Source organism: Miniopterus schreibersii (genome assembly GCF_964146895.1).
Source record: "Miniopterus schreibersii genome assembly, chromosome: 3".
Classification (NCBI taxonomy): domain Eukaryota; kingdom Metazoa; phylum Chordata; class Mammalia; order Chiroptera; family Miniopteridae; genus Miniopterus; species Miniopterus schreibersii.
This window is the reverse complement of record NC_138103.1, coordinates 65305370-65332140: the sequence shown is the minus strand read 5'-3', so window position 1 is coordinate 65332140 and position 26771 is coordinate 65305370. Positions and strand designations below refer to the sequence as shown.

Below are 26771 nucleotides of genomic sequence, written 5' to 3'. Positions count from 1 at the left end.
TTCAGGACATTAATCCCATCATGGGGGCCTCACCCTCATAACCTCATCTAAATCTAATTACCTCCCAAATGTTCCACCTTCAAATACCATAACATTAGGGATTAGGGCTTCAACATATGAATTTTGAGGTGACACAAAACATTCAGTTTGTCACAAGGTGGCCTCACTCCCAACCCCTAGTGTGATTGAACTTTGGCAGGAATGGAGAAGTACTATAGAAAGGACCAGATGGGTAGGGAATCTGAGAACACTAGCGTCGAAATTAAGAGGCCACTGATTGTGGGAGCCTAGTAATCAGAGGCAAGGCACATTCTAGAGAACGAGATGAGATCACTTACAGGGAAGAAACAAAGGTTCTTTTCACTTTATGTTTTTGTACATCTAAGTCATAGTGTAAAATTCAATGTTAGTATGTACACTTACTCACATTCCCATACATGAACATATGAAGAGTTATACAGAAGAATAGAGTAGGATTAGAATCCATAATGTAATCTCCAGGTGGTGAAATTATGAATTAGTTTATCTTTTTTATTTATCTGTAATATTTTTCTAAAATGGCATGTTTATTATTTATGCGCATAATTTATATCCCAAATCCTCCCAATTTATCTTTTCACAGCTGTCAGTTGTTTTTCAAAGGTCACTTGTGTTGCCTCTGCGTATTTCAAAACAATAGGTTGTAAATTCAAACATTTAATGTTAATTCTTGTTTTTCCCCCCACTAAATCGATATGAGATTTATTGTGGTGGTTCATTTGGTTTTTGCTCACGACCGACTAGTTCTTTCAGTATTCTATAGGCACAACCTCAGTAATATAATATGGTTAAGTTGGAACATAAATGTTTTTCTGAGCTTTGCCCTCAGTTTTCAACATGAGATTTTCATGCCCTTATAGTAACAAGACAGAAGGAAAGACCATTTACAAAACTCCTATTAGGAAAATGAAGCCCCACTGAACTGCCCACTCATCCCCACCCCACAGATGAGTGACTCCATCATTACCATTTTCAAAGAAAAGCCATTTATTTATTCATCAACATTAAATGATGCTAGACTTTAATTTTTGGTCGTGAGGTTAGGGAAGAAAGATTAAGAAAAATAGGAGACAAAAAGCCTTTAATGAGTCTTTGTAATATTTAAGACTTAAAGAGGCTTAGTACCAGCTTAGGAGCTAAAACTAATTAGTAATCAAAATTATAATCGCTTCATCAATGTTAAAATAAATCCAAGGGAAAACAAAGAGGTGCTTTTGTAATTAAATTTAATTTTGTGTAATAATCTTAGTTTTTGCTATTTATAACGGTGGAAGTTTTCTTTAACAGAATGCTTAAGGCTGTATTTTGTAAAGAGTTAGTAATTTGCTAAATTTTGTGTAGAATGGAGATGATTCAAAAGAGAGGGAGAGAAGAGAGGACATGTGGGTGAGGTAAGATCAAAGCAGCTGCTTCAGACCTGCGTGGTTGGTGGGATGACTCAGAGAAGCTGGGCAGGAGCCCGAGGTCAGCTGGGTGCCCAGGGGGAGAGGAGGCTTCCCCTCTCCTAGACTCTGTGTTGCTGGGTGGAGTTCTCCCCCCCCCCCCCCAAGGGACAGAATGGACTGGAGAATGTCCTCCTAGCCCTGTGCTTCCTCTGATGGAGCAGCGGAGCAGGGATACTCCTATGAAGACTGAGACAGGCTCGCTCTGGCTGGTTTTGCTCAGTGGTTAGAGCGTCGCCTGTGGACTGAAGGGTCCTGGGTTCGATTCCAGCCAAGGGCGTCAATCCCAGGCCCAAGTCAGGTGCTTGCAGGAAGCAACCAATCAATGTGTCTCTCTCACAGTGATGTTTCTCCCTCTCTCCCTTCTACTCTATCTGAAAAGCAATGAAAAAAATATCCTCCAGTGAGGATTAGTAAAAAAAAAGTAAGACAGCCTCTTCTAGAAGTAGTTGTGGACCTAGGGGATTGCTCCTGGACAGCTTGAATGCACCTCAGGGAACTGAGAAGCTGCTGATCTGATCAAGTCTGGGCACATGTGGCAGGCCTTGGTATCAGTGCCTCACTGTAACATGTTGCCACGTACAGGAAGGAGCTGTCGCCTGAAACTCAGGGGGTACTGCCATCTACTAAACCTTTGCTACATGCCAGGTCCTGTATTAAGTGAGCTCTATTCATTTATTATCTCACTCAAAAATTCACAATGACCTTAGGGAGCAGGAATTTTTATCCCCGTTTTGAAACAATAACTTAATTTATTCTCATTCCTTTATGGTCATACTTTTTATTGTGGTAAAATATATGTATCATGAAATCTACCATTTTAAACCATTTTTGAGTGTACAATTCAGTAGTATTACATGCAGCCAAATTGTTGTGCATTTCCAGAACTTTTTCATCATCCCAAACAGAAGCACTTTACCTATTCAACAAAAACTCCCCACTCTCCCCTCCCAGCCCCTGGAAATCTCTATTCTACTTTCTGTCTCTATGATTTGCCTATTCTAGGAACCTTATATAAGTGGAATCACATGATACTTGTCTTTTTGTGTCTGGTTTATTTCATGTAGCATAGTGTTTTCAAGGCTTATCCATGTTGTGGTATCTCCATTTTATTTATTTTATTTTTTAATTTTTTTTTTATATTTTAAAATTTTATTTTTGTTTAAAATATTACCAATGTCCCTTTTTCTCCCCAATGACCCATTCCACCCCATCCTGTCCCCCTCCCCAGTCCCTCTCCGCACCATTGTCCATGTCCTTGGGTTGTGCATATATGCATATAAATTCTTTGGTTACTCTCTCCCCCTCCACCCACCTTCCCCTCCTCCATTCCTCTGACATTCGTCAGTCTCATCTATGCTTCCATGTCATTGAATCTATTCTGTTCATCAGTTTATTAAGTTCTTTAGATTCCACGTATAAGTGAGATCATGTGATGTTTGTCTTTCTCTGCCTGGCTTATTTCACTTAGCATAATTTTCTCCAGGTCCATCCATACTGTCCCAAAGGGTACGAGATCCTTCTTCTTTACAGCTGCGTAGTATTCCATGGTGTAAATGTCCCACAGCTTTTTTTATCCACTCATCTACTGATGGGCACTTGGGCTGTTTCCAAATCTTAGCTATTGTGAATTGCACTGCTATGAACATTGGGGTACATATATCCTTTCTGATGAATGTTTCAGGATTCTTAGGATACATTCCTAGGAGTGGAATCACTGGGTCAAAAGGCAGCTCCATTTTTAACTTTTTGAGGAACCTCCATACAGTTTTCCATAGTGGCTACACCAGTCAGCATTCCCACCAGCAGTGTACCAGGGCTCCCCTTTCTCCACACCCTCGCCAGCACATGTCGTTTGTTGATTTGTTGATGGTGCCGTTCTGACAGGTGTGAAGTGATACCTCATTGTGGTTTTAATTTGCATCTCTCTGATTAGTGACATTGAGCATTTTCTCATGTGTCTCTTGGCCATCTGTATGTCCTCTTTGGAGAAGTGTCTGTTCAAGTCCTTTGTCCATTTCTTAATTGGGTTGTTTGTCTTCCTCTTGCTGAGTAGTATGCATTCTTTGCACATTTTGGAAATTAGCCCCTTATCAGGTACATCCTTAGCAAATATATTTTCCCAGACCGTGGAGTTCCTTTGTATTTTGAGGCTGTTTTCTTTTGCTCTGCAGAAGCTTTTTAGTTTGATGTAGTCCCATATGTTTATTTTTTCTTTTGTTTCTCTTGCCCTAGGAGATGTATCAGTGAAAAGTCCACTACATGGGATGTCTGTGACTTTACTGCCTATGTTTTCTCCCAGGATTTTTATGGTTTCGTGACTTACATTTAAGTCTTTTATCCATTTTGAGTTTATTTTTGTGAATGGTGAAAGTTGGTGGTCTAGTTTCATTCTTTTGCATGTATCTGTCCAATTTTCCCAGCACCACTTATTGAAGAGACTCTTTACTCCATTAGATACTCTTGCCTCCTTTGTCAAATATTAACTGACCATAGTGGCGTGGGTCTATTTCTGGGGTCTCTGTTCTATTCCATTGATCTATATGCCTGTTGTTGTACCAATACCAGGCCGTTTTGATTACAGTGGCTTTGTAATACAGTTTGAAGTCTGGTAATGTGATCCCTCCCACTCTGTTCTTTTTTCTCAAGATGGCTGCAGCTATTTGGAGTTTTTTTGGTTCCATATAAATTTTTGAAATGTTTGTTCTAGGTCTGTGAAATATGCTGTTGGTATTTTAATAGGAATTGCATTGAATTTACAAATTGCTTTGGGTAGCATGGACATTTTAATGATATTAATTCTTCCAATCCATGAGCATGGTATATTCTTCCACTTGTTTAAATCTTCCTTTATTTCTTTTTTCAGTGTCACGTAGTTTTCCAAGTACAGGTCTTTTACATCCTTGGTTAAGTTTATTCCTAGGTATCTTATTTTTTTAGTTGCAATGGTAAATGGTACTACTTTTTTAGTTTCTCTCTCTGAAAGTTCATTGTTGGTGTATAAGAATGCCATTGATTTCCGGATGTTGATTTTGTATCCAGCTACCTTGCCAAATACATTTATCAAATCTAGTAGTACTTTGATGGAGTCTTTAGGGTTTTCTATTACAATATCATGTCATCTGCAAATAATGACAGTTTTACTTCCTCCTTTCCAATTTGGATACCTTTTATGTTTTCTTCCTGTCTGATGGCTATGGCTAGGACTTCCAGTACTATGTTGAATAAGAGTGGTGAAAGTAGACATCCCTGTCTTGTTCTTGTTTTTAATGGAAACGGTTTTAGTTTTTGCCCATTGAGTATGATGTTGGCTGTAGGTCTGTCATATATGGCCTTTATTATGTTGAGGTATGATCCCTCTATTCCCACTTTGCTGAGAGTTTTTATCAGAAATGGGTGCTGGATTTTGTCGAATGCTTTTTCTGCGTCTATTGATATGATCATATGATTTTTGTCCTTCATTTTGTTTATGTGATGTATCACATTTATTGATTTGCAGATGTTGTACCAGCCTTGCATCCCCGGAATAAATCCCACTTGGTCATGATGTATGATCTTTTTAATGTATTGCTGGATCCGGTTTGCTAGTATTTTAGTGAGGATTTTAGTATCTATGTTCATCAGGGATATTGACCTGTAATTTTCTTTCTTTGTAGTATCTTTATCTGGTTTTGGGATTAGGATGATGCTGGCCTTATAAAAAGAGTTTGGGAGTTTTCCCTCCTCTTGAATTTTCTGGAATAGTTTAATACGAATGTTGGGCCTCTCGAAGTCGTCCCAGAGGCTCCTTATACTATTTTCATATTTCTGTATTATTTTTTCTTTTTGCTCTTCTGGTTGGGTGTTTTTTATTTCCTCATGTTCCAAATTGCAGATTTGATTCTCAGCACCCTCTACTCTACTGTTGATTCCCTGTAAACTATTCTTCATTTCAGTTCCTGTAGCCTTCATTTCAAATTGGTACTTTATTATGTTATCAATTTTCTCAGTCATTTCCCTAATAGTCCGCTTAAACATCCTTATACACAAAACTCTGAACTCTGTATCTGTTAGCTTGCTTGGATCTATTTCATTTAGTTCCTTTTCTAGAGATTTCTTCTGTTCTTTCCTTTGTGACATGTTTCTTTGCCTCCACATTTTGGCTGCTTCCAGGTGTTTGTTTCTATGTATTAGGTAGAGCTGCTATGTCTCCTGGAATTTGTAGAGTGGCTTTGTGTAGTAGGTGTCCTGTAGGGTCCAGTGGCTCAGCCTCCCCAGTCACCTGAGCTGGGCCTTCTAGGTGCTCCCCTGTGTGGGCTGTGTGCTCTGTCCTGTTGTAGTTGAGCCTTGGTTGCTGTTGGCGTCCCTGGGAGGAACTGACCCCCAGGCCAATCAGCTGTGAGGACCAGCTGCAACTACAGCCAAAGAGCTGCTGTGCTGGAGACACCCCTATGGATCAGGATTTACTTCAGTGGAGCTTTGGTGTTCACCAAGTGCGCCCCTTGAGTGTGTCACTCGTGGCTGTGGTAGGGTTGTAGTCCAGCGTGGTCGAGTCTGACCACCAGGTGCACTGTCTTGGGGCCTCCCGGGAGGTGCAAAGTCAGCCTGTGCCAGTGCCTTGCCCAGGGCCACCCAGCATGAGCTACACAGCAAACCGTAGTTGGCTGCTACATGTGCTGGGCTTGGAGGTGTCCAGGAGAGGCCAAGCTATGAGCCAGTGCAGCTGCCGCTAGTGCCAGGCCTGGGGCCACTTATCAAGCCGTGTGGGGCCCGCTGCTGCTTGTTTGAGAGATTTTAGGAAAGTCCCAAGCATGAGGCTTGAGAGGCCGCTTGCACAGAAAAGCCCCTGGAAATGGCCTGGATGAGCTGCAGGTGGGGAGGGGAGGGGCCTCCGGGAATCACGGGGCAGGGCCAAAGGTGAGTCAGGTGCTGGCGGTTCAAACATGGCGCCTGCCTGCCCGCTGTGCGGGGAGGACTCGCCACAGGAGCCATGGCCTCCGCCAGCCCTTCTGCCCAGGAGGAAGCCGCCCTCCGCCTCTCGCCCGGATCTCAGGCAGGTCAGTTCCCCCCGAGTGTCCCGGGTCCTTTCAGGCTGCTGCCCGGTGCTGGGCTCAGAGGGAGCGTCCGAGTGAGTCCGTGCCGGGCCCTTTAGAGGAGCTGCTGGGGCTCCTGCAGCCTCCGCGACCCTCAGGGACAGTCCCCGCTGGTTTCACAGCCCGGAGTTGCGGGGACGTCTCTTCCTGGCCCTGGAGCCCTGGGCTGGGGGCCTGCTGTGGGGCTGGGACCCCTCGCTCCTCCGGGAAACCCCCACCGCCGAGATTCCCTCCCGGGTTTAACCGGTGGCACTGGGTGTGGCCCCGAGGCTGCATCCGATCCAGCCCAGACCCGCCCGCGTCTCCGCCCCTCCTCCCAGTCTCGGTGCTGCTTCAGCTCCCTGGCTGTGGGGCTTCTGTTCAGCCAGTTCTCAGGGGCCTCTGAGTGACGGTTGTTCTGTATTTTAGTTGTGATTTTGATGTGGTTGGGGAGGCGGGGAGTGCAGCTGTTACCTACGCGCCATCTTGTTTCTCTCCATTTTATTTTTAAGTGATTTTTATTTACAATATTATTGACATACAACATTGCGTAAGTCTAAGGTGTACAGTGTGTTGTGTGGTACCCCTACTTTACAGACTAGAAAACCGAGACTATGTGTAATAACTTGCCCAGGGCCACTGGGGGAATAAGTGGCAAAGCAAGAAATAAAATCTGGGGACGTCACACTCTTAAGGTCCATGCTCTTAACCAACCATCCTAGACACAACTGTGTCTCCCAGCACAGACCATAGGTCACTAACTACATCAGAATAGCCGTGAATGCCTAAAAATGTAGATTCCTGCCCTCCACCCCAGTCCTGCTCAATGATAATTTTTGTATTTTTAACAAGACCCCAAGTTGATTCTTACATAAAACTAAAGTTACTAGATTATTACTTCATTCTTCTTTATTAAAAAATCACCTGTGAACTGATGGTAGTGGAGAAAATGAGGGCACTGTAAGGAACTCAAGGGTAGTGATCCCACTAAAAGGGAGAAATGAGTCCACGGCCCCCAGGGATTCTCAGAGCCTATGTATTTATCCTGTTGGGGTCTCCCAGAATGATTTCCAGGGTGCCCATCCATATCTTCTTTGTAAGCTCATGTCCTTTAATGAAGTGAAAGATAAATCTTTATAGTTATGCCATATTTTTTATTTCCATTTTTATGGATCATGTCAACGTGTATTATGTATGAAAAACAAACTGGCTTATCATCAGTGCTGTGGAACTGTAGCATCCTGATGCGTGGCATAAGAAAAGAAAGACAGCAACGCTGGGTTTAGATGCTTTGCAAACTGATGCACAATGTAGCCAAAACACGTCATGGTTAGTGGGACTGAAAACTCTCCTTCAGGAAGACTTTCACCTTGAAATATGGTGATGTGTGGAACAGATGTTTTAATTTTCCTAAGATAATTTGCATAATCAATTTAACATGTGGCTTATTAAACCTGCCAAAGAGCAGGTGACAATATGGAATTAATGTGATTACTAATCTGACACATCATTGAGATTAATTTGACCCTTCTTGCTCTCAGAATACTCAGAGGTCTCTACAGACAGGAAGAATGTGCTATGAGATGCCATATGTAGCCATCCAAAATCCACTGTAAATGAGGCAGCCGCTTTGCACAGCCTGGGCTCCTGTGTCTACTCCTCTCAAACTCTCTTCTCAACTGAAAAGAAGGCAATGACCGAATATTGAGGCAGGCATCTGGTTCTGAGTGTTCATGACTTTGTGAAAAGTAATCGATCTTCTTCTTCTCCAGTACTTGTAAATGTTACTGCTTTCTCAGTGGTCTGCTGATTTACCCTTCATTCCAGACCCAAGAGATACCGTTTTTGAGAATCCATGGTGAGAATCCATTAAAGTCTTTAAGTCTACAGAAGCAAAAGAAGGGATTTAAAATTATACATAGATTTGATTACAATAGTAAATTATTGGAAACAATAGAAATGTTTGATAGGGGATTGGTTAAATAAAATATGTCAATAGAGTGCTATGCAATCATTTAAGTGATGTTGGGAAAGTATATTTAATAACATAAAAATCATGTTTGTGATATATCACACAAGTATCTTATGTTGTGAAACAGTATATGCATTATAATTTCATTTTTGTAAGGAAAATTTGGGGATATGCATCTTTGTTTCCCATACCTTGCTGCCTCCATAAAACATAGCCAATAACTTTAGGTGCAAATTATTATACCCTCCAGGCTATTACAAATGACTTGCTTCTTTAAAATCATTTTAGATTTAGAGACAAAAAAGATTTTGAAAGAAAAAAAAACTTTCTAGCTTTTTTTTTTTTTTACTCTGTCCAGTGTTTAAGACGTAAACAAAATCAACTGTTGAATTTGGTGCAGCAAATGTATATGTGTAATATAAAGGTTGAAATAATATGTAATAACACCGGTGTTTAACTCACTTTTTCAGTGTTTTCAAACTTAGTATATGTCTGACTCTTAAAAAATCAAGTTTGCCTAAAACCAAAGGAACAAGTTATGAAAAGAAGAAAAAGGGGGAAGTGTCAGATAATGCAGAGAAGCCAAGGAACAACGGAGGTGATCAGTGGGTGTAAAATTTAGGAGTGACCTAAGTGAGGGTGTTTCTGCAGCATGGTGGAGTGGAAGGTAGAGAAGCAAAGGAGATTGTGGGAAAAACAAGCTGTCACTAGCTATAAATGGAATTGAGAGAGAATTTTTTAAGGGACAGAGGGAATGCCTGAGAATTTCTGGAGATAAAACTTCTTTAGGTTTTGCCTAGCAAATATCAAATACACTCTGATGCTGGAAAGCACATATATGGGTGCTTACTTTTCTTTTTAAAGAGACTTTATTTTATTAATAGACTGTTTAGAAAGAACATTTGCGTTTACAGAAAAATTGAACAGATAGTACAGAGTTCCCATATACTCCACATAGTTTCTCTTACTGTTACCATCTTACATTAGTGTGGTACCTTTGGTACAATTAATGAATCAGTATTGATACATTATTATTATTAACTAAAGTCAGAGTTTCTTCAGATTTCCTTAATTTTGACCTAATGTCCTTTTTCTGTTCCAGGATCCTATCCAAGATACCATGTTATATTTAGTTGTCATTTCTCCTTTAGCTCCTCCTAGCTGTGACAGTTTCTCAGACTTTCTTTGTTTTGATGACCTTGACAGCTTTGAGGAGTACTGGTCATGTATATCACAGGATACCCCTCTATTAGAATTTGTCTGATGTTTTACTCATGATTAGACTGGGTTATGAGTTTATATAAGAAAGATCACAGGGGCAAATTGCCATTTTCATTACATCATATCAAGGGTACCTTCTAGCAGTGTGATTTATGACTGTTGATGTTGACCTTGAATTGGCTGAGGTCATGTGTGTCCGGTTTCTCCACAGTACAGTTACTCACTCCACTCCCTCCCCTACTGTTCTCTTTGGAAGAACTATGCGCAGCCCACACTTAAGGAGTGGGAAGTTATGCTCCCCTTCTTCATAGCAGCTTATCTACATAAACTATTTGGGATTTTTCCATGTGGGAGATTTGTCTCTTCTCCCCACTTATTAATTTATTCAATCATTTATTTATATGACTATGGATTCATGAAAATTTATTTTATGCACTGGGTTATAATTTAATGATACTTTAAACTAGGCTGGCTATAGACTAAATGTTTGTGTCCCACCAAAATTCATTTGCTAAAATCTAATCCCCAATGTGATGGTATTTGGAGGTGGGGCCTTTGGAAGTGATGAAGGCATGAGAGTGAAGCCCTCATAAATAGAGTCAATGTCCTTATAAAAGAGATCCCAGAGAGCTCCCCAGTCCCTTCCACCATGTGAGGACATAGGAAGAAAACATCTGTCTGTGCACTGGGAAGTGGGACCTCACCAGATGTTGAGTCTGCCTTGATCTTAGATTTCCAGACTCCAGAACTGTGAGAAATAAATTTCTGTTGTTTATAAGCCACCCTATCTGTGACATTGTAGTATAATAGCCAGAACAGGTTAAGGCAGCCTGTATTAGTTATTTGTTCCTGTATAACACATCCCTCCAAAATTTAGAGACTTAAAACAAGCCACTTATTATCTTTCATGATTCCTGTGGGGTGGGCATTTGGGCAGTACTCAATGGGGTGGTTCTAGCTTGGGGTCTCCATGATGTTGCCATCAACTGGTGGCTGGGACCTAAGGTCACCTCAAGGGCTTCTTGACTCACATGTCTGGTACCTGGGCCAGGATACAATCATAACATCTGGGGACTGAAATAGCTGGGGCTCCAAGGCACCTCCCTCTATTTCTATGCGGTCTCCAGCATGGCAGCTTCATGGTAGCTGGACTCTACATGGTAGCTCGGGCCTTTTTCTAAGTTAGCCTCAGAAATCACAACATCATTTGGCCAACTTATTAGAAACATGTCACTAAATGGAGCCATATTCTAGGGAAAAGGAATGAGACTCCACCTTTTTATGGGAAGAATGTCAAAGAATTTGCAGACCAGTTTTAAAACTGCCACAGGACCTTAGAGACCCAATAGCCCCCAGGGCTGGACAACTTCCATTGGCCCCTGCCATTCATCTCTCACCCTCCTTTCCCTGTCCTGTGGTCCAGGAAGCTGGGCGACATTTCCTCTCTGCTCTTGGTCCTAGGACACTGCACTTTCCCCTGTGGTTTCCCAGCATGCCGCCCCACTTCCATAGTCTTTTTATTAAACTCTCCACCATCTGTTTCCTGCTGTGATCTTGACGTCTACACTCACCTCTCATTTTACGAATGACGTGAATGACTTACCCAAGCTCTCAGTCAGTGATCCAGGGCTTGGGACACCTAATCCAGAGCCCTTTTGTTTTCACTAACGGAAACCAGAATGAAACTCCTGTACCTCTTAATTACTCCTGCAGGGAGTAATTGTGTTGCCTGTGTGTTCCCTGCACAATGCTGTGCTGAGCCAGAACAAAGCCAGAGGCAACAGAAAAAGTCACTAGGACCAATGATGTCTTTATCTCAAACTTGGATGTTTTGTTCATCATGGATTTTTTTGCATTAATTTTCCACTTATAACACATTGCATTCTAATATTATTTATCATGATGACTGAGTTTTTGTGCCCCAGGCAAGTGCCCTAATTGCCCCACCTGTGTCCCAGCTCTGTCCCTCCAGCTCTCTCTTACCTTTCTCACTACACACCACACAGCTGGCTGAGGTCTTCTAGAGCAGACTGCAGGAACTGTTTCAGCACGTCCACTCTTCCCTTTCCTCAGGACTTACCACTCCATCCCATTACCTGGCCAGTGCCATGTCTTTGGATGTTGTCAGCTGGTCACAATTTTTAATGGTGACAATTCTCACAATAGTATCTTTTTAAAATAATACTTATCCAAGGATATGTTTTTATTGATTTTAGAGAGCGAGAGAGAGAGGAAGGGGAAGAGAGACAGAAACATCAATGTGAGAGAGAAACATCGATCAGTTGCCCCCCATATATATGTGCCCTGACTGAGGATCAAACCCGCAACCTTTTGGTGTATGGGATGACGCTCCAACCAACCAAGGTTCCCGGCCAAGGCCAGTTCTTTAATTTATAACTAGGTAGGAGGAGCAAAAGCCCCACTATTCAATTTTCTTTTAGGTACCACCCAGGAGTGCCAGGTGTGTGTGTGTGTGCTAGGTGCTGAGGATAGAGATGGGTGAGCTGCAGGGCCAGACTTCCACATGTTTACATTCAGGGTTGAAAACAGACATATTAAATGTTATAACAAAATATAATAAAGGCTATCCAGGCTATATATAATACTATGAGTATAGGGCAGCTAAATCTGTTGCTCACTGTGGAAGGAAGGAGGGAGGGAGGGGAGAGGGAGAGAAGGAGGGAGGGAGGGAGGGAGGGAGGGAGGGAGGGAGGGAGGAAGGAAGGAAGGAAGGAAGGAAGGAAGGAAGGAAGGAAGGAAGGAAGGGGGGAGGAAAGAAGGAAGGGGGGAGGAAAGAAGGAAGGAAGATTGTCAGAGGGGGAAGCATGCTGGCCACCCGCAGGGGTCCCACAAAAGTGAGCTAAGAAGGCACCACAGACAGCTAACCACTGCCTAGCCTGCAGTTTTCCCTATTGCGCTCCTTATTTAGAGCTTCTCGTGTCCCTCCCATAACCGGCAGGCTTTTCTCCTTTAAATCTATTCTAAGACACTAAGAAATGAGACTCTTCACACTTCGTTTCTCTTCCGTCAGAGGAGAGGCTGATGTTTCATTCTGATGCCCGATGCACGGCACCAAGACCCAATGACAAACACACCATTGGCTCTGCCCCAGCTGTACTTTTCCTCTTGATGAAGGCAGTAAGGGATTATTAAATGGCATTTCATTATGACCTACTGGCTAGATGTTAGTCATGGCATATTTTAGAGTAATCCTGAAGGGAGTTGAGATAACAATGTCACTCCAAAGTCAAGGGAGCCATTGAACAAACACAAACAACTCCCAGGCTCCTTTGCAGTTATTCATACATCCTGCTTCAGCCAGCACCACCTCAATTTTTGCTCCTTGTTTGGTAATTTTTAAAACCTAAAATATATATTTTTTTGGATTAATGTCCAGGGCTCTTGTCTTTGAAGAAGGATTGGTTACCCAGATGGATATAGAGGGATCTTTTTAGTCTAGACTTTGTTTCTGACTCATTGTGATAATCTGGGCAGATCTTTTAATCTCTCTTCTTTCCGCCCATCATCACTGTTTGCTTGGAAGCCTTCTTGTCAAATCATTGTCTTCTTATTCCCAGGGTCCCCACATCTTAACAGATGATGTCATTCAATAGTTCTTGATATAGAATCAAAATGCTATTCTCTTTGGGCCGTTCCTAATTATCTTCTGTTTCTGCCTTATAACTTCAACTTTCCCCTTCCCTCAATCTCCTCAGTTCCACTGCTCTCTATTCCGCTTTTCTCTCTGATGCAGCTAAGCCACTATCCATTAAGGCACATAATCTTTCATGGACCCATTCCTAGCTAGCCCTTTGAAAAGAAGTTCTGTAATTATATTTTAACTTAGTTCTCTCTTTTTCTAACTATGGCTTTTAAAGTCTGTTAATGCTCTAATAGGAAGCCATTAATTTTATTTATAAAATGAAAAACATATGCTATGCATGCACTCTTATAAAATCCTCATTAGAAAGAAAGCCCTAGTAATAAAGACATACTATGATTGGTATAATTTAATAAGAGCTACCATTTAGGGCTATCCTCTGTAGGACATATATAATATTTAATTCCTACAATAATTCCCACTGAGAAAAATAATTTTACAGGTAAAAAAAGTTATGATGAAAGAGGTCACTAAATCAGGGCTTTTGTTTTTGTTTCCTTTCCACTCTTTTGAAGATATCCATTATTTTGTAAGCCCAATACCCCTTTTTCTGGAAATTGCTTCTCTTTTCTCCATCCACATGGCTGTCATGGGAATAGTTGTGTTATGAGAGGATCCAATCCCCTGGCCTTGGAGCCTTTTCTCACAAAGCTTTGTGGACTGGGGATTATGAGAACATTGGTTCAGGGTATTTTTATTTATCACGTGATAACATGTAAAGCTTAGGAATTGCTGGTGGCTGATTTATAGCCATAGAGACTACAGATGGGGGGTGAAGGCAGCCTGAGACAGACTGGGAAGTAGGATTCGAGCCCCTGCTTCCCGTTTTCTGCCCATGTATTCCTGAAGACGTCCCTGTGTCCTGGTAATAATTCCCCTTTTTGCTTAAGTTCAAATTTGCTATCAGTCACTTGCCACCCCCAGAGTCCTAATGTTTAGCACTGCAGGTCATCTTAACCATAGCAAAGATGATAATGGACTTGGGTTGAAAACCACTGACACCTGAGGGTTTAATTCAAAGGGTGATTTATATTGGTTTCCCAAGTGTATTTGTTTAGTTTCTTCCTTCTTGATATCAAACTCATGTGAAAAACAAATTATATCTATTAAAAATTATATCATTAAAAATAGACAAATTCATTCAAAGAGCAAGTCATATTGAAAACAACTGAAAATTAGTTGTCATTGTTCACTAACTATAATGAGTTTTATTCAGTCATCTTTATTTCTTTTTTATAGAACTCAATCAGATGTTCCACTTCTCAACATTTCAATGTATCAGGCAGGAAAGGGAAAAGGAAGGTTTTCTAAAGTATGGGTTGGTGGCGTTCTCTGTTGAAATGACTAATGAAAGGAAAAGTTTACTATTACAGATAGGGAATACTTGAGGGGGTCTTGGCACCAACACTAAAATAGAGATTTGGAATTATGTAGGTCTCGTTGCTGCTTCTGATACCTCAGTCCATAAGCTGACACTTGGCTGTTACAGTCTCCTCATAGGTCACGTGGGTAACCATCAAGTCCTTCTGTGTGCTACAGAAGTTCTCTGTGCCTCTTCACTCCCAGCACAATTTAAAAATCTGGCCCGGCCGGCGCAGCTCAGTGGTTGAGCATCGACCTAGGATCCAGGTGATCGGGGTTCAATACCTGGTCAGGGCACATGCCTGGGTTGTGGGCTCGATCAATGACTCTCTCATCATTGATGTTTCTATCTCTCTCTCCCTTCCCTTTCCTCTCCCTGAAATCAATAAAGATATATTTAAAAATAAATAAAAATCTGCCACCTCCCATGTTCGTGGATTGTGTATGGATCCATATTGTGTGGCCGCCTCCACCTTCAGGTTTAACACAGGTGACAATTTGCACTGGGGCTTTGTGAAAGAAGAAATGTCTTCATCTTATCTAACAAAAAGGGTGTCTTAACCCTGTCTAACAATAGTTTAAGACCTAAATATACACTGATCAGGGACTGTATTAAATCAGCATTGGAGAGGTTGTCTCAAAAATATGGAGAGAAACTGAAGTGTGTGCAGAGAGTAGAAGTGAACATATAGGTCATTCCAACAGAGCTGAGTTAAATCCAGAAGTACATAGATGCCAGAGTTAGCTTTCCATTAAATAAGTGCTTACAAGAAACTGGACCAGGGTAAAGCAGACTAAGGAACAGAAAGAAAGCTTGAATTACATTATTGCAACATTCTGCAAAATCAGATTTTGGCTTCTGTTCAGCTTCCCTTTGGACCTGAAAACGCTGTAAGCTTCTTCCTGAGAGGCATGAGCAATTGCATAAATATTACGTTTTTTGACAATTTCCAGCATGCGTCCATCCAAGATTATGTGACAAGGCTGCACGTTAAGGTTATGATGTGTTTGGGTATTTTATGCATGAGTGTAACCTTGTCACTTTGCTTTGCAAAACCCCAAATCCCCTGAATATCCACAGGAGAGGGTAATTCAGCATTGGCCAGGCCAAGTAAAATGCTCCCCCCTTATTCCCTTTCCCCGCCTCGTTGTTTCTCCCACACTTTGGTTTGGTAAGTTGTAAGAGTCTGCAGTCGTTCTTGCTGAATAATGCTAGACCACTCTGAACATCTGGGAGGAGAGCTGGACCCTCGTCATCACCAGCGCTGTCACTGAGACAGGGTAACCCATGGTTACTGAGCTCCGAGCAGTTAAGGAGCAGACAGCCTTCCCTCCTCACTGCTCTATAAAAGAGACCAGCCAAGGGACCCTGCCGGCTGCCAGCCCTCTGCCCGGACCGGGTGTGCGAGCAAAGCGGAGCCCTTGGCGCAGAGCGCACCTGCGGCAGCTGCGAGGCCAGCATGTCTCCTTCCTTCAGACTTCAGTGTCGCTTCATCCTGATCTTCCTGGTGGCTCTAAGAGGGGAGAGCCGACACCTAGAGGTGAGTGCTCCGGCGTGAGCGCCGGGCTGCTGCCCGCGTTGGCACAGCTCTCCTCCCCGTCTTGTGCGCCGGTCCCCCCAGGGCCTGCCTTCCGGCCTCTTCCTCCTCCGCTCTGGCCCCTGAGGATACCCTGGTCTGATGGGCAGAATCCCAGCACTTTATTCTTTTGCTGTTAGGCAGAGAGGGTGCGCCGCCCCTGCTCCCCTTTCCCACCCCTTGAACTTTTTCCAGCGGATCCATTTTCCTTGACAGCTGCGGGAAGCCGGGCACCAGGACCCTTTCCGGCTCCTCAGCGCCAACCCGAAGCGGGAGCTGGCGGGGGAACAGCTCTACCGCCGCGCGCTGCGTGAGTCGGCGCCCCCGCCGGCCGCGGGGTGCGGGTCTGGGCTGGGCGGGCTGGGGGCTCCGGGGCGTCGCCGAGGAGGGGCTGTCCGGACGGCGCCCGCACGACTCCCAGCGCCGCGTCGGCCCGCAGGGGCGCGGGGCGGGCGCGCGGTGATGCGCCCCGGGGCGCGGGAGTGGGGCGGGCGGGCGGTGATGCGCCCCGGGGCGCGGGAGTGGCGCGCAGCCGAGGCTGGGAGTCGGCTGGGCGCCGGGCGTGGGAAACGGGGCGCCCCGGGGGCCGCGGCGGCCAGAGCCTGGACGCCCGGCCCACCGCCGCCGCCGGCCCGCAGGGTGCCTGGACATGCTGAGCCTCGGCGGCCGCTTCACCTTCACCGCCGCCCGGCCGCAGCTGCACTGCGCCGCCTTCCTCATCAGCGAGCCCCACGAGCTCCTCACCGTGGCCTTCGACCTGGTCTCCATCGACTGTCGGGGCGGGGACTTCCTCAAGGTGAGGCGTCGCCCCGCGGCCCGCGACGGGAGCGGGCGGGCGCTGCGGGACGCAGAATTGGAGGCTCCGCGGGTGCCCGTGGGGAGGCGCGCTCCGCGACCCCCACGCGACGGGGCCTCCCCTCGACCTCGGGACCTCTCCCCGCACCCGGGAGGGCCTGTGCCTCGCACGTGGCAGTGATTTAGAGTCCCCCCTGTGCGCTCCTGGGGCAGACGCTTCCAGAGACTTGACCTGGGCCCGAGGAAAACGCAGAAGGTGAGGAGCGCGGGCGCTCGGCCGCCGGCACGCCCTGGACGCCGCGGTCTCCGCGCGGTGCTCCCGGCCCGGAGGCCGCCGCGGGCGCCCGGTGACCGGCTGCGGAGGGGGCGCCGGCCGTCGGAGGGACGCCGAGGGGCTAGCCTGCGGCAGGCGGGAGCAGGACGGCCCCGCCTTACACGCCCGCCCGTCCCGTCCCAGCCAGGCAGGTCGCGGGGAGGGCAGGCGGGGTCTGCACCCCGGAGAGGCCGTGTTTAACACCTGCTGGGGAGTCGGCTCTGAGCGGTGCGCGCCGGCGGTCCCCGCGGGCCCCCCCCCCCCCGGAGGCCACAGGCTCGGGCCTTTGGTCCAGCCGCAAACTCACCAGCGAGGGGGAGGCCCCGGCGAGACACCAGCCACCGTGGTCTGAGTGCTGAGAGAGCTCTTGGTAGTTTAATACCTGTAAGAGTAAAAAGAACAGGAAAATGGGCTATATAACCATTGGCAGCGGGTCAAAAACAGCTTCCGTTTTTCCTTTTGCTTTTTTTTTGCTTTGATTTTATTTTTTATTGTCACCCGAGGACATTTTTCCCCCGTTGTGTTTCAGAGAGAGGGAAGGGAGGGGAGAGAAGCAGCGACGTGAGAGGCGCCCAGTCCCGCGCCACCCGCGCCTGCCTCCCGGCCCAGCCCCGCGCCTGCCTCCCGGCCCAGCCCGGCGCCTGCCTCCCGGCCCAGCCCCGCGCCTGCCTCCCGGCCCAGCCCCGCGCCTGCCTCGCGGCCCAGCCCCGCGCCTGCCTCGCGGCCCAGCCCCGCGCCTGCCTCCCGGCCCAGCCCCGCGCCTGCCTCGCGGCCCAGCCCCGCGCCTGCCTCGCGGCCCAGCCCCGCGCCTGCCTCGCGGCCCAGCCCCGCGCCTGCCTCGCGGCCCAGCCCCGCGCCTGCCTCCCGGCCCAGCCCCGCGCCTGCCTCGCGGCCCAGCCCCGCGCCTGCCTCCCGGCCCAGCCCCGCGCCTGCCTCCCGGCCCAGCCCCGCGCCTGCCTCGCGGCCCAGCCCCGCGCCTGCCTCGCGGCCCAGCCCCGCGCCTGCCTCCCGGCCCAGCCCCGCGCCTGCCTCCCGGCCCAGCCCGGCGCCTGCCTCCCGGCCCAGCCCCGCGCCTGCCTCCCGGCCCAGCCCCGCGCCTGCCTCCCGGCCCAGCCCCGCGCCTACCTCCTGGCTCAGCCCGAGACCCCGCCCGCCGCGCGCCAACCACTGCGCGCCCCGCTACGGCTGCTTGGTTTTGTTTTTAGATATTTTGTTCATATTTCAAGGAGGAAAACAAAGAGAGATGCTTCTGTAGAAATCTTCTGAAGTTGGAATGTGTGGCAAATAGGACCAGGATAAGAATGTATATTGTCTGTAGTTTGATTTATGAAGGTGGCTGAAGTATAATAAAGTTAGTTATCTTTGGAAACGTTAAGGTTTATAAAGAAAAAAAACAATAATTAGTTAATAATGTTACTTGCCAATAACCCTCACAGTCGAACTATATTCAAATGGAAAGCAAGTGGGCAGAGCAGCGCAGGCTGCGAATTGCGCCCCTGGGGCTTAAGGAGCTGGCGGGAGTGATGCCCGACACCTGCATTTTCGTTGGAAGGTATTCGATGGTTGGCTTCTCAAGGGGGAGAAGTTCCCCAGTTCCCAGGACCATCCTCTCCCCACGACTGAGCGGTACATAGACTTCTGTGAGACTGGTCTTAGCAAGAGCATCAGATCCTCCCAGAACGTGGCCATGATCTTCTTCCGAGTCCATGAACCAGGAAACGGATTCACATTGACCATCAGGACAGATCCCAACCTCCTCCGTGAGTGGCTCTGTCTTCTCGGGTGGGAGGCAGGGGAGGGGTGTGTGTCAAATCTGCCTTCCACGGTCATTGCACAGACTTAAGAAATTTGAAGTGAGGAGTGATTTGAATGGAAATTCTTTTGTAATTAGAAATTTTATTATTATGAAAATCAAACCACAGTTTTTAATTTATTTCCCAGGCTAGATGGGACACTACTCTATGGTGAATAGAATTCTATTTTTTCCTTCCATGTCTTGTTCTAATATCCTGAGGTACAGTGCATTCAGTGACAACCTTTAATCCCTCCAAGCCATTCCACTCATCTGCAATAAGCTTGAGGGATCAGACATGAAGTTGCAGTTTTAGATATTTAGGCTAAGGCTGAAAGGCTGCATATCTGGGGTGTGCTAGACAGCTTTCATGCCTGGGCAGAAGCTGGACCAGGACCCCAAAGTTGCCTTCTGATTCAGAGCCCCGCACTGTAATTGCTGATGGATATGCTCATAGATGCTAAAAAGCTGAACAGCCCAGGCCTAAAATACATTATCTTAATCAAAATGAGTTCATTCACCTGCTTATTAAAAGAAAAAAATTAACTGGATAAAAGAAAGTGAAGAGATTAGCCGAAGAACATATACGCATAACCCACAGACACAGACAACATTGTGGTGATGGCGGGGGCAGGGGGGGGGCAGGGGCTGGGTGGAGGTGGGCAAAGAGGGGAAAAGTGGGGACATTTGTAATAGTATCAACAATAAAAATAAGGTAAAAAAATTAATTCAGGAAAAGAAAACTTATTACTCATTTTTACTTGCATATAATAGTATTAGTATTAACACTTCATGTGGTCAAAGAATGGGACCTAATCTGCCAAAGAATAATGTACTGACTGTCTTTTCATTTTTGTGTTTTGTTTTTTAATTTTTGAAAGAAGCCCCCAAAAGAGGTTGTTTCTGAGAGCTGGAGCAGAATAATCCTAGAGGAAAGAGATGAAATGTTTCTCCTCTATTTCGTTTGGTTATAAATCAGAAACCTTGCAGAATCATCAAGGAATTTCAGTTCCTTTTGAAATTAAGTGCAATTAAAAAATACAGAAGGAGGCAAGAGGTAGTTCTGACCTGTTCTGATCAATCAGAAACTTTTGAAAGGAAAAAAAAGGTACAAACTCTGATGCGTCTAGTTTCATAGCTGGAAGAATGAATTTGTAAGTCTAGACTTGGGATACAAAACAAAAAATGTCAGAAACGCTTGGGAATGAATAGAACATTAAAATGTAAAAGCCTGCTTTCTTTCTATTTTTTTCTCAGCCTATATTTTTAACTGCTTTAGTGTTTATTTGATTACTTAAAAGATAACATGTGGCTACAAATTCAATGAATGAAGGCTTCAGACAGACAGGGTTTGAGTTTTGGCCTCAGATTTAAAGCCTTGATTCTCCCAGGCTCCCAGCTTGCACTTGGACCCTAGTTAACTGAAGTGTTCCTAAAATTTCTAGCAGCTGCTATTTATTTGGTTGGTCTTGTGATTATTAAAAACAAGATAGCCCCCGAGATTTAGATTAGAAGCCCCCGGCAGCCCAGAGCCTCCTTGACAATATCCATATATCACTTGTGACTTTCATTCCCAGCTCCTTCCCACCTCCAGACTGCCTCTGTGAAATGTTCTCTCTTCCGAGCCACAAGGCCCCAGAGGCCCAGACTGTGAGTAGGAGCCTAAAATAAGGATAGGGTAAATGTCGATAAAAACCAGCACACCAAGTACTGAAAATGTGATTTTTTTTTTTTCCTATGAAGCCTGCAATGTCATTTCCCAGACCTCGAATGGACGATTCACCCTGATAGTTCCATATCAGCATAGAAACTGCAGCTTCTCCATAATCTATCCTGTGGTGATCAAAATATCTGATCTCTCCCTGGGACACTTAAATGGCCTGCAGTTAAAGGTAAGTTGCTTACTTGCTTTCAAATCATTTACTAAAGCCACAGCTTCATCAGAGCTAAAGTAATCACACAGGGTAAACATAGACATTAGCGAGCTGGAGTAGTATGTCCTTCCGTCTGGCTGATGTCTAACAGGTGTGTCCCCTCACTGCTTTAACTACACCCTCACCTATTTCTGTTATGCTGCAAGTTGCATACTCAGGTGTCCCCTGTGCCTACTTGAATACTTTCCTTGTGATGCAAGAAATGTTTTCAGTTGGTAAATGTGTGGCATATAATTACAATTGAACTCTCTTGTACTTGCCTCTTTAACAAAAATTCTCTTTTAGCAGAACCTAGTGTGAGTCATCTACACAGCTGTTTCTCTGACTACTGGAATTTTCTTTTTGACATGAAGGAAGCATCTCATTGGCTGTGTTAAGAAGAAATGCTAAGTGTAGCATAGAATATGAAATTGGATTTTTATGTTGAAAAGTACAGTAAAGTTTTGAAGAATATTTTTGCATTACATTTCATTCAATACTTCAATACCTTTTGCAACAGATATTAGCTGAGACTCTCCATCAACTTGTTTTTCCATGAAGTTCTATATGGATCTTAAAATGAATGTTGAGCTTGACCACATTTATTTGCCCTGGGAGCTCCTTCCCTCTGAGTCATGCTCATTTCCTTTCACTTCCTCATATGCTGAGGTTAAGATAGCTCATGTATTTGCTGGCATAAAGGACAGTCATAGTTCCTAATCAGACAGATTTCAGGGAAAGCCAAACAGGACCACGACTAATAAAAAGGAGTATAACTAATTTCCTTTAAGCCCTAAATTTGTGGGCCAGTGCTGTTTTGTTTTGTTTTTTGGACCTTAGTGGAAGAATATTTCTTTGATAAAGACCAGAATAAGTGGGTATCTCTGGCATAGCCTTATTGCCTATTATTGATATTGTTTGTATGTTCTTCCTGACACACAGTATAGAAGACGCAAGTGTAATACCAGACTGGGAGATCTGCACTTCAGTTATTCTTAGACTAGATCTATATTTTGAGTAGCTTGAAGTAAATTTGTTATAGTTGGGAAGGAGAGACAATGGTAACTCTAGGTAACCTGAGACCCAAATTAGGGTTCTCATCTATCTTTAATAGTCTTATAACTAATCTAAATCCTTATCAGTAGAAATGATCAGGATTGTCTCAATAGCAGAAAAAGTCCTTTATAAAGAAGAGGAAAAGAGGTGAGTTGAAGGAAAAACTAATGCGAAAGCCCTATTTATGAAAACTCTGACTGCATGCACTAACTTAAATACGCCAGTATGTATGTCCAAGTGGTTTAAAAAGCAAAGCATTTTCAGATTCATTTTCCATACATCTTATATGGAGTTTACAGATTCCCATTTCATCATTCCAGCCTTGGAGCTTATTTTAAAAATGCACACACATTAAAAAAAAATGATTACTCAACTGATTTAGAAAAGCAATTCTTATAATTTTTTCTTTTAAATGTCCTTTAATTTCCGGAGTCCTGGATGTTGAATTAAATGGACTGTCAGAATGTCTACGGCTGATTGAGTGAATTCACCAACTTGCTATTGCTCAAGTGGTTTGACTTCCATAGTTGGTTTAAATATATCTTTCCTTGTCTCTGTTCTCTCAGAAACCCTCAGCAGGTTGTGGGGGGAAAGGAGACTTTGTGGAGCTGCTGGGAGGAAATGGATTAGACCCTTCTAAGATGATGCCTTTAGCTGACCTCTGCTATCCTTTCCATGGCACTGGTGAGATGTTTCTCTGATCATTATTTATGTACTCATCAAGATTATTTCCTTAAGTAAAACACTTCAATTTTTTTATACATGGGAAGGCAAGTCCCACCAAAAAAACTTCAATTTTGCACATTGAGGATTTTACACTTAAGACTATGTATGCTATCAAGAATGCATTACCAAAATTTCTGACCTGGGAGAGAAACCTACAAAGTAACAAGGATGCATGTTTAAGGTTGGCCCTAAGTAAAACTTGGGGAGGAATTGGAGATTATCTTTAAAGAGACAAAAGCAAAACAGGAGAGAAACAAGAGCAGTAGTTAATCTCATGGCAATTTCTTACCATAGCCCCTTTCTGGAACCATAGGTCACTAATCAGTTAGGCAGTGACACTGCAAATCAGACAGCCTTTGATTAGCTGTTGCATGTTTAAATTAAAATCAAGTCTGCCCACCAGTATTTCCTCTCTCCGAGCTAATACTGGGACCTTAGTAAACAAAACATCTCTGAAATAGAATTAATATGCGCGTGTAAACACTAAGGCCCAACACGTGGTGTTCCACCATTCCCCATTCACTCCTGTATAAGAGCTTCAGGTGAGATTTACGCCAGAACTGGGTCCAGGGCAAGCTTTCTAATCAAGGCAAAGGCAAGAAGTTTCTAAGAGCTCCCTTTGCTGAAAACACGGGGATTATTTTATACTACTTTGCACTTGAGCCCTGGTTTAAACTGTCAGTGCAGGTCGCTTCGCTTGCCTTTTGCTTGTGTTCTTTGAGCTGCCGGGTCCTTCCAGGCTGACGGGCACCTGTGAGGAGATGCGTTTGAGCTGGATAAGATTAGATGAAAGACTAAAGAACACGCATGCCTTAAGTGTGGATTCAAGCTGGATAATTGAAGCCAGAGTAATTTTGGTGCTTGAATTATGTGACTTGCATTAGGTAAAAGGGTAAGACTAATGCCAAAAACCACTTTGCCTTTTCCAGATGATTGAAACTGGTTTTAAAATCATTTGAAGGCTTGAATTCTATGACTCATTGGTTCATTTTTTTCACTTTTTTCTTTCATTCACCATGTTTCCAAGAGCCCCTCCTGAGTTGTTCAGACAATGAAGAACTACTAGGGACCCTGCTCTTTAAATTTGATTTTCTTAGTAATATGTCATATAATAAATAAATAATATGCACATTAACCAAAGGAAATGGGGCATGCTATGTAGATTAAAGTTCAGAGCAAGATCAGAAAAAGAATGACCTTCCAAGTCACTTAAGGAAAATTAAATTTGGACCTCTTCGTAGAAGCATACCGCAGACTCCCTGGTTCTTATATTAAAATAATTATAGGGTTTATATTTATTATGTCTCCAAATTGACTTTTACCTTAATACATAACTCTATCTGGTTATTTTACTTCACTTAAACCCAGGCACATATTTGTAAAGTACCAGCTACATAATAATGCTAGTGTTTCTCAGACACAAAGCTGAGAGACAGAGACTGAGAATATTAAAACGACAGAAAAGATTATTGTAAGGCAGATAAATCTTGTCTCAGGAGTCAGCTTGTGGCTGGAGGATTAAAATAAAAGTAATTTTAAATAAAAGAATGAGTTTCAACATATAACTGCTCGGGCACATCTGCACCAGAAGATACATAAACGTTGCCAGATGGTCATACAAATAATGACTAAGATTGGATTTAAGAAAAGTAAGATTATCAAAAGTCATTCCATGTGAAGCACAGGAAAAAATGAGAAACAGTGTAGGTGTTCAATAGGACAAAAATGAATACATTCACTGTGGCATATCTAAATCATGCAAAAGATGTTTTGTTTATATGTAAAACAGGATTATTATCTAGGCCCAAAAAATAATAAACAGGTGATCTTTTCGGTCTACATACCTGTTGAGCAGTATAGCTTATCCTCTAGCCCTGTCCACTAAATACCACTTGCACACCCAGATGTTATGACAACCAAAAACTACCTCTGCAAATTTCCAGCCTGTTCCTGAGGATGTGTTGTCTCCACTGAGAACACTGAACTAGAGCGAAGGCATAGTGTGGATAGATCCCTGCCTTTACCACCAGAGCCTTGCAGGTGGGAGATGAAAAGTGCAGGAGACATCTTCTGCCTGCCTCTGCAGCCAGAGTTATTTGGCTGACAGTGTTCTTGCACATGAGGAGAGAAGCTGAGTTCAACTTAATGATTCTGCAATTAATTACATATTCTGATAAAAATGAAGACAAAAATGTTTCACCCAATAACAGGGGCATGGTTTGAGTACGTAAGAGGAAGATACACTCTCTCTTTCTTTGTGTTTAAATGATCTTGTTGACAGAAGTGGTTTTACTGTGTGGCTTCTAACTTGCTGGGAAACTTTTACTTTCTCCATGAATTTCAGCCCAAATGAAAATTGGCTGTGACAACACGGTGGTGCGCATGGTTTCCAGCGGAAAACACATAAACCGTGTGACTTTTGAGTACCGCCAGCTGGAACCATATGAACTGGAAAACCCAAATGAAAACAGTATCCAGGAATTCTGTTTGTCTGGCCTTTGAATAATCAGTCCAGTGATTTACATGCTGCTAGCTAAGTGAGTGTTAATGGCTATTACATGTGATTTTGATGACCACCTAGTTTAAAGCCTTTCATACCATCAATATTCACAGTCTTGAGCACACATCTCAAACACACACACACACACACACACACACACACACACACATTTTTGTACCTTGCTTCTTTTTAATTTGTAATATATAAATGACCCCATGCCCCCTTGGTAGGAAAACAGTTTTCTGTAATTCTTTGGTATGCTACAAACCTGAGCTGGTAAGACAAGGGCAGAGCAATGTGCAATTTAAAAAAAAATGTATCAAGGGAAAATGCTACAAAGAAATAAAAATGGTGACACTCGTATCAGCTTTGTAACACAAAAACAATTCAGTGCCTGTATATACCAAAGTGGTTGCTTCTGTTTATTTGTATTCTGCTTATTTTTCCATTTACAGTGGATAATAGTTGTAGCTACTACTTATTGATTTGCAACAACTTGTTTTTAACAAACCTTTGTAGCAAAGAAAACTTTTTCCATCCATAAACATAAAAGTGAATAAATACATTCGGGATGTTGGCACCTTGAAATTATGCTTTGTTTTCTGAGTCGTCTCCTCCCTTGTTACCATCAAGAAATAATGTTCTCATGTGCTGCACAACCAAATGCTACACAAAATCATTTTAGACTCTTAGAGCTAGTGGAGCCCTGGCCACTGGAGTAGAATTATTTAGAGTAAAAGGTAGATTACAGTATCTGCACAAACAACACTAACTGATGGGTCCTGACAGGGAAGCAGGATGCAGGGATCCCTTCTCCACCATCCTCCAAGAAAACTGAGAATACATGTTCTTTGTCACAGTGGGTACTTTTCAACAAGGACAACAGGGCCTTACAACTCTCATAGACACAATTTGCAGAAACCCAAGTACTTCTTTGGTACTGAAAGCGGTTCACTGTTGACTGAGCCTTGTCCATGTTTGTCTTGAGACTAAGCATGTGGTCTATAAAAGACACTTGGGGCCAAAAATGAGGTCCTGAGCAACAAAGGAAATACTCCTAAGTGATATCCTCTTTACTTTGAATTAATGGATGGAAACTACAAACTGTGCCATAAATAATGGCCTTATTAATTTTTTTTTTTAGATCTTTTTAAAATATATATTTTTATTGATTTCAGAGAGAGGAAGGGAGAGGGAAAGGGAGATAGAAACATCAATGATGAGAGTCATTGATCGGCTGCCTCCTGCACACCCCCTGCTGGGGATCGAGCCCACAACCCGGGCATGTGCCCTGACTGGGAATTGAACCCTGATCTCCTGGATCCTAGGTCGATGCTCAACCACTGAGCCA

General features: G+C 44.0%; 1 protein-coding gene across 1 annotated transcript; it reads left to right on the top strand.

Annotated features, from left to right (window-relative positions):
* Nucleotides 1-15721: 15721 nt before the first annotated feature.
* CRHBP (corticotropin releasing hormone binding protein) lies at nt 15722-26005 on the top strand. The gene is made up of 7 exons (XM_081132640.1): nt 15722-16289; nt 16542-16635; nt 16964-17121; nt 18986-19193; nt 20969-21117; nt 22761-22878; nt 25265-26005. The coding sequence occupies exons 1-7, from the start codon at nt 16209-16211 to the stop codon at nt 25420-25422; spliced, it is 966 nt and encodes a 321-aa protein (XP_080988766.1). The 5' UTR covers nt 15722-16208; the 3' UTR covers nt 25423-26005.
* The last annotated feature ends 766 nt before the right edge of the window (nt 26006-26771 follow it).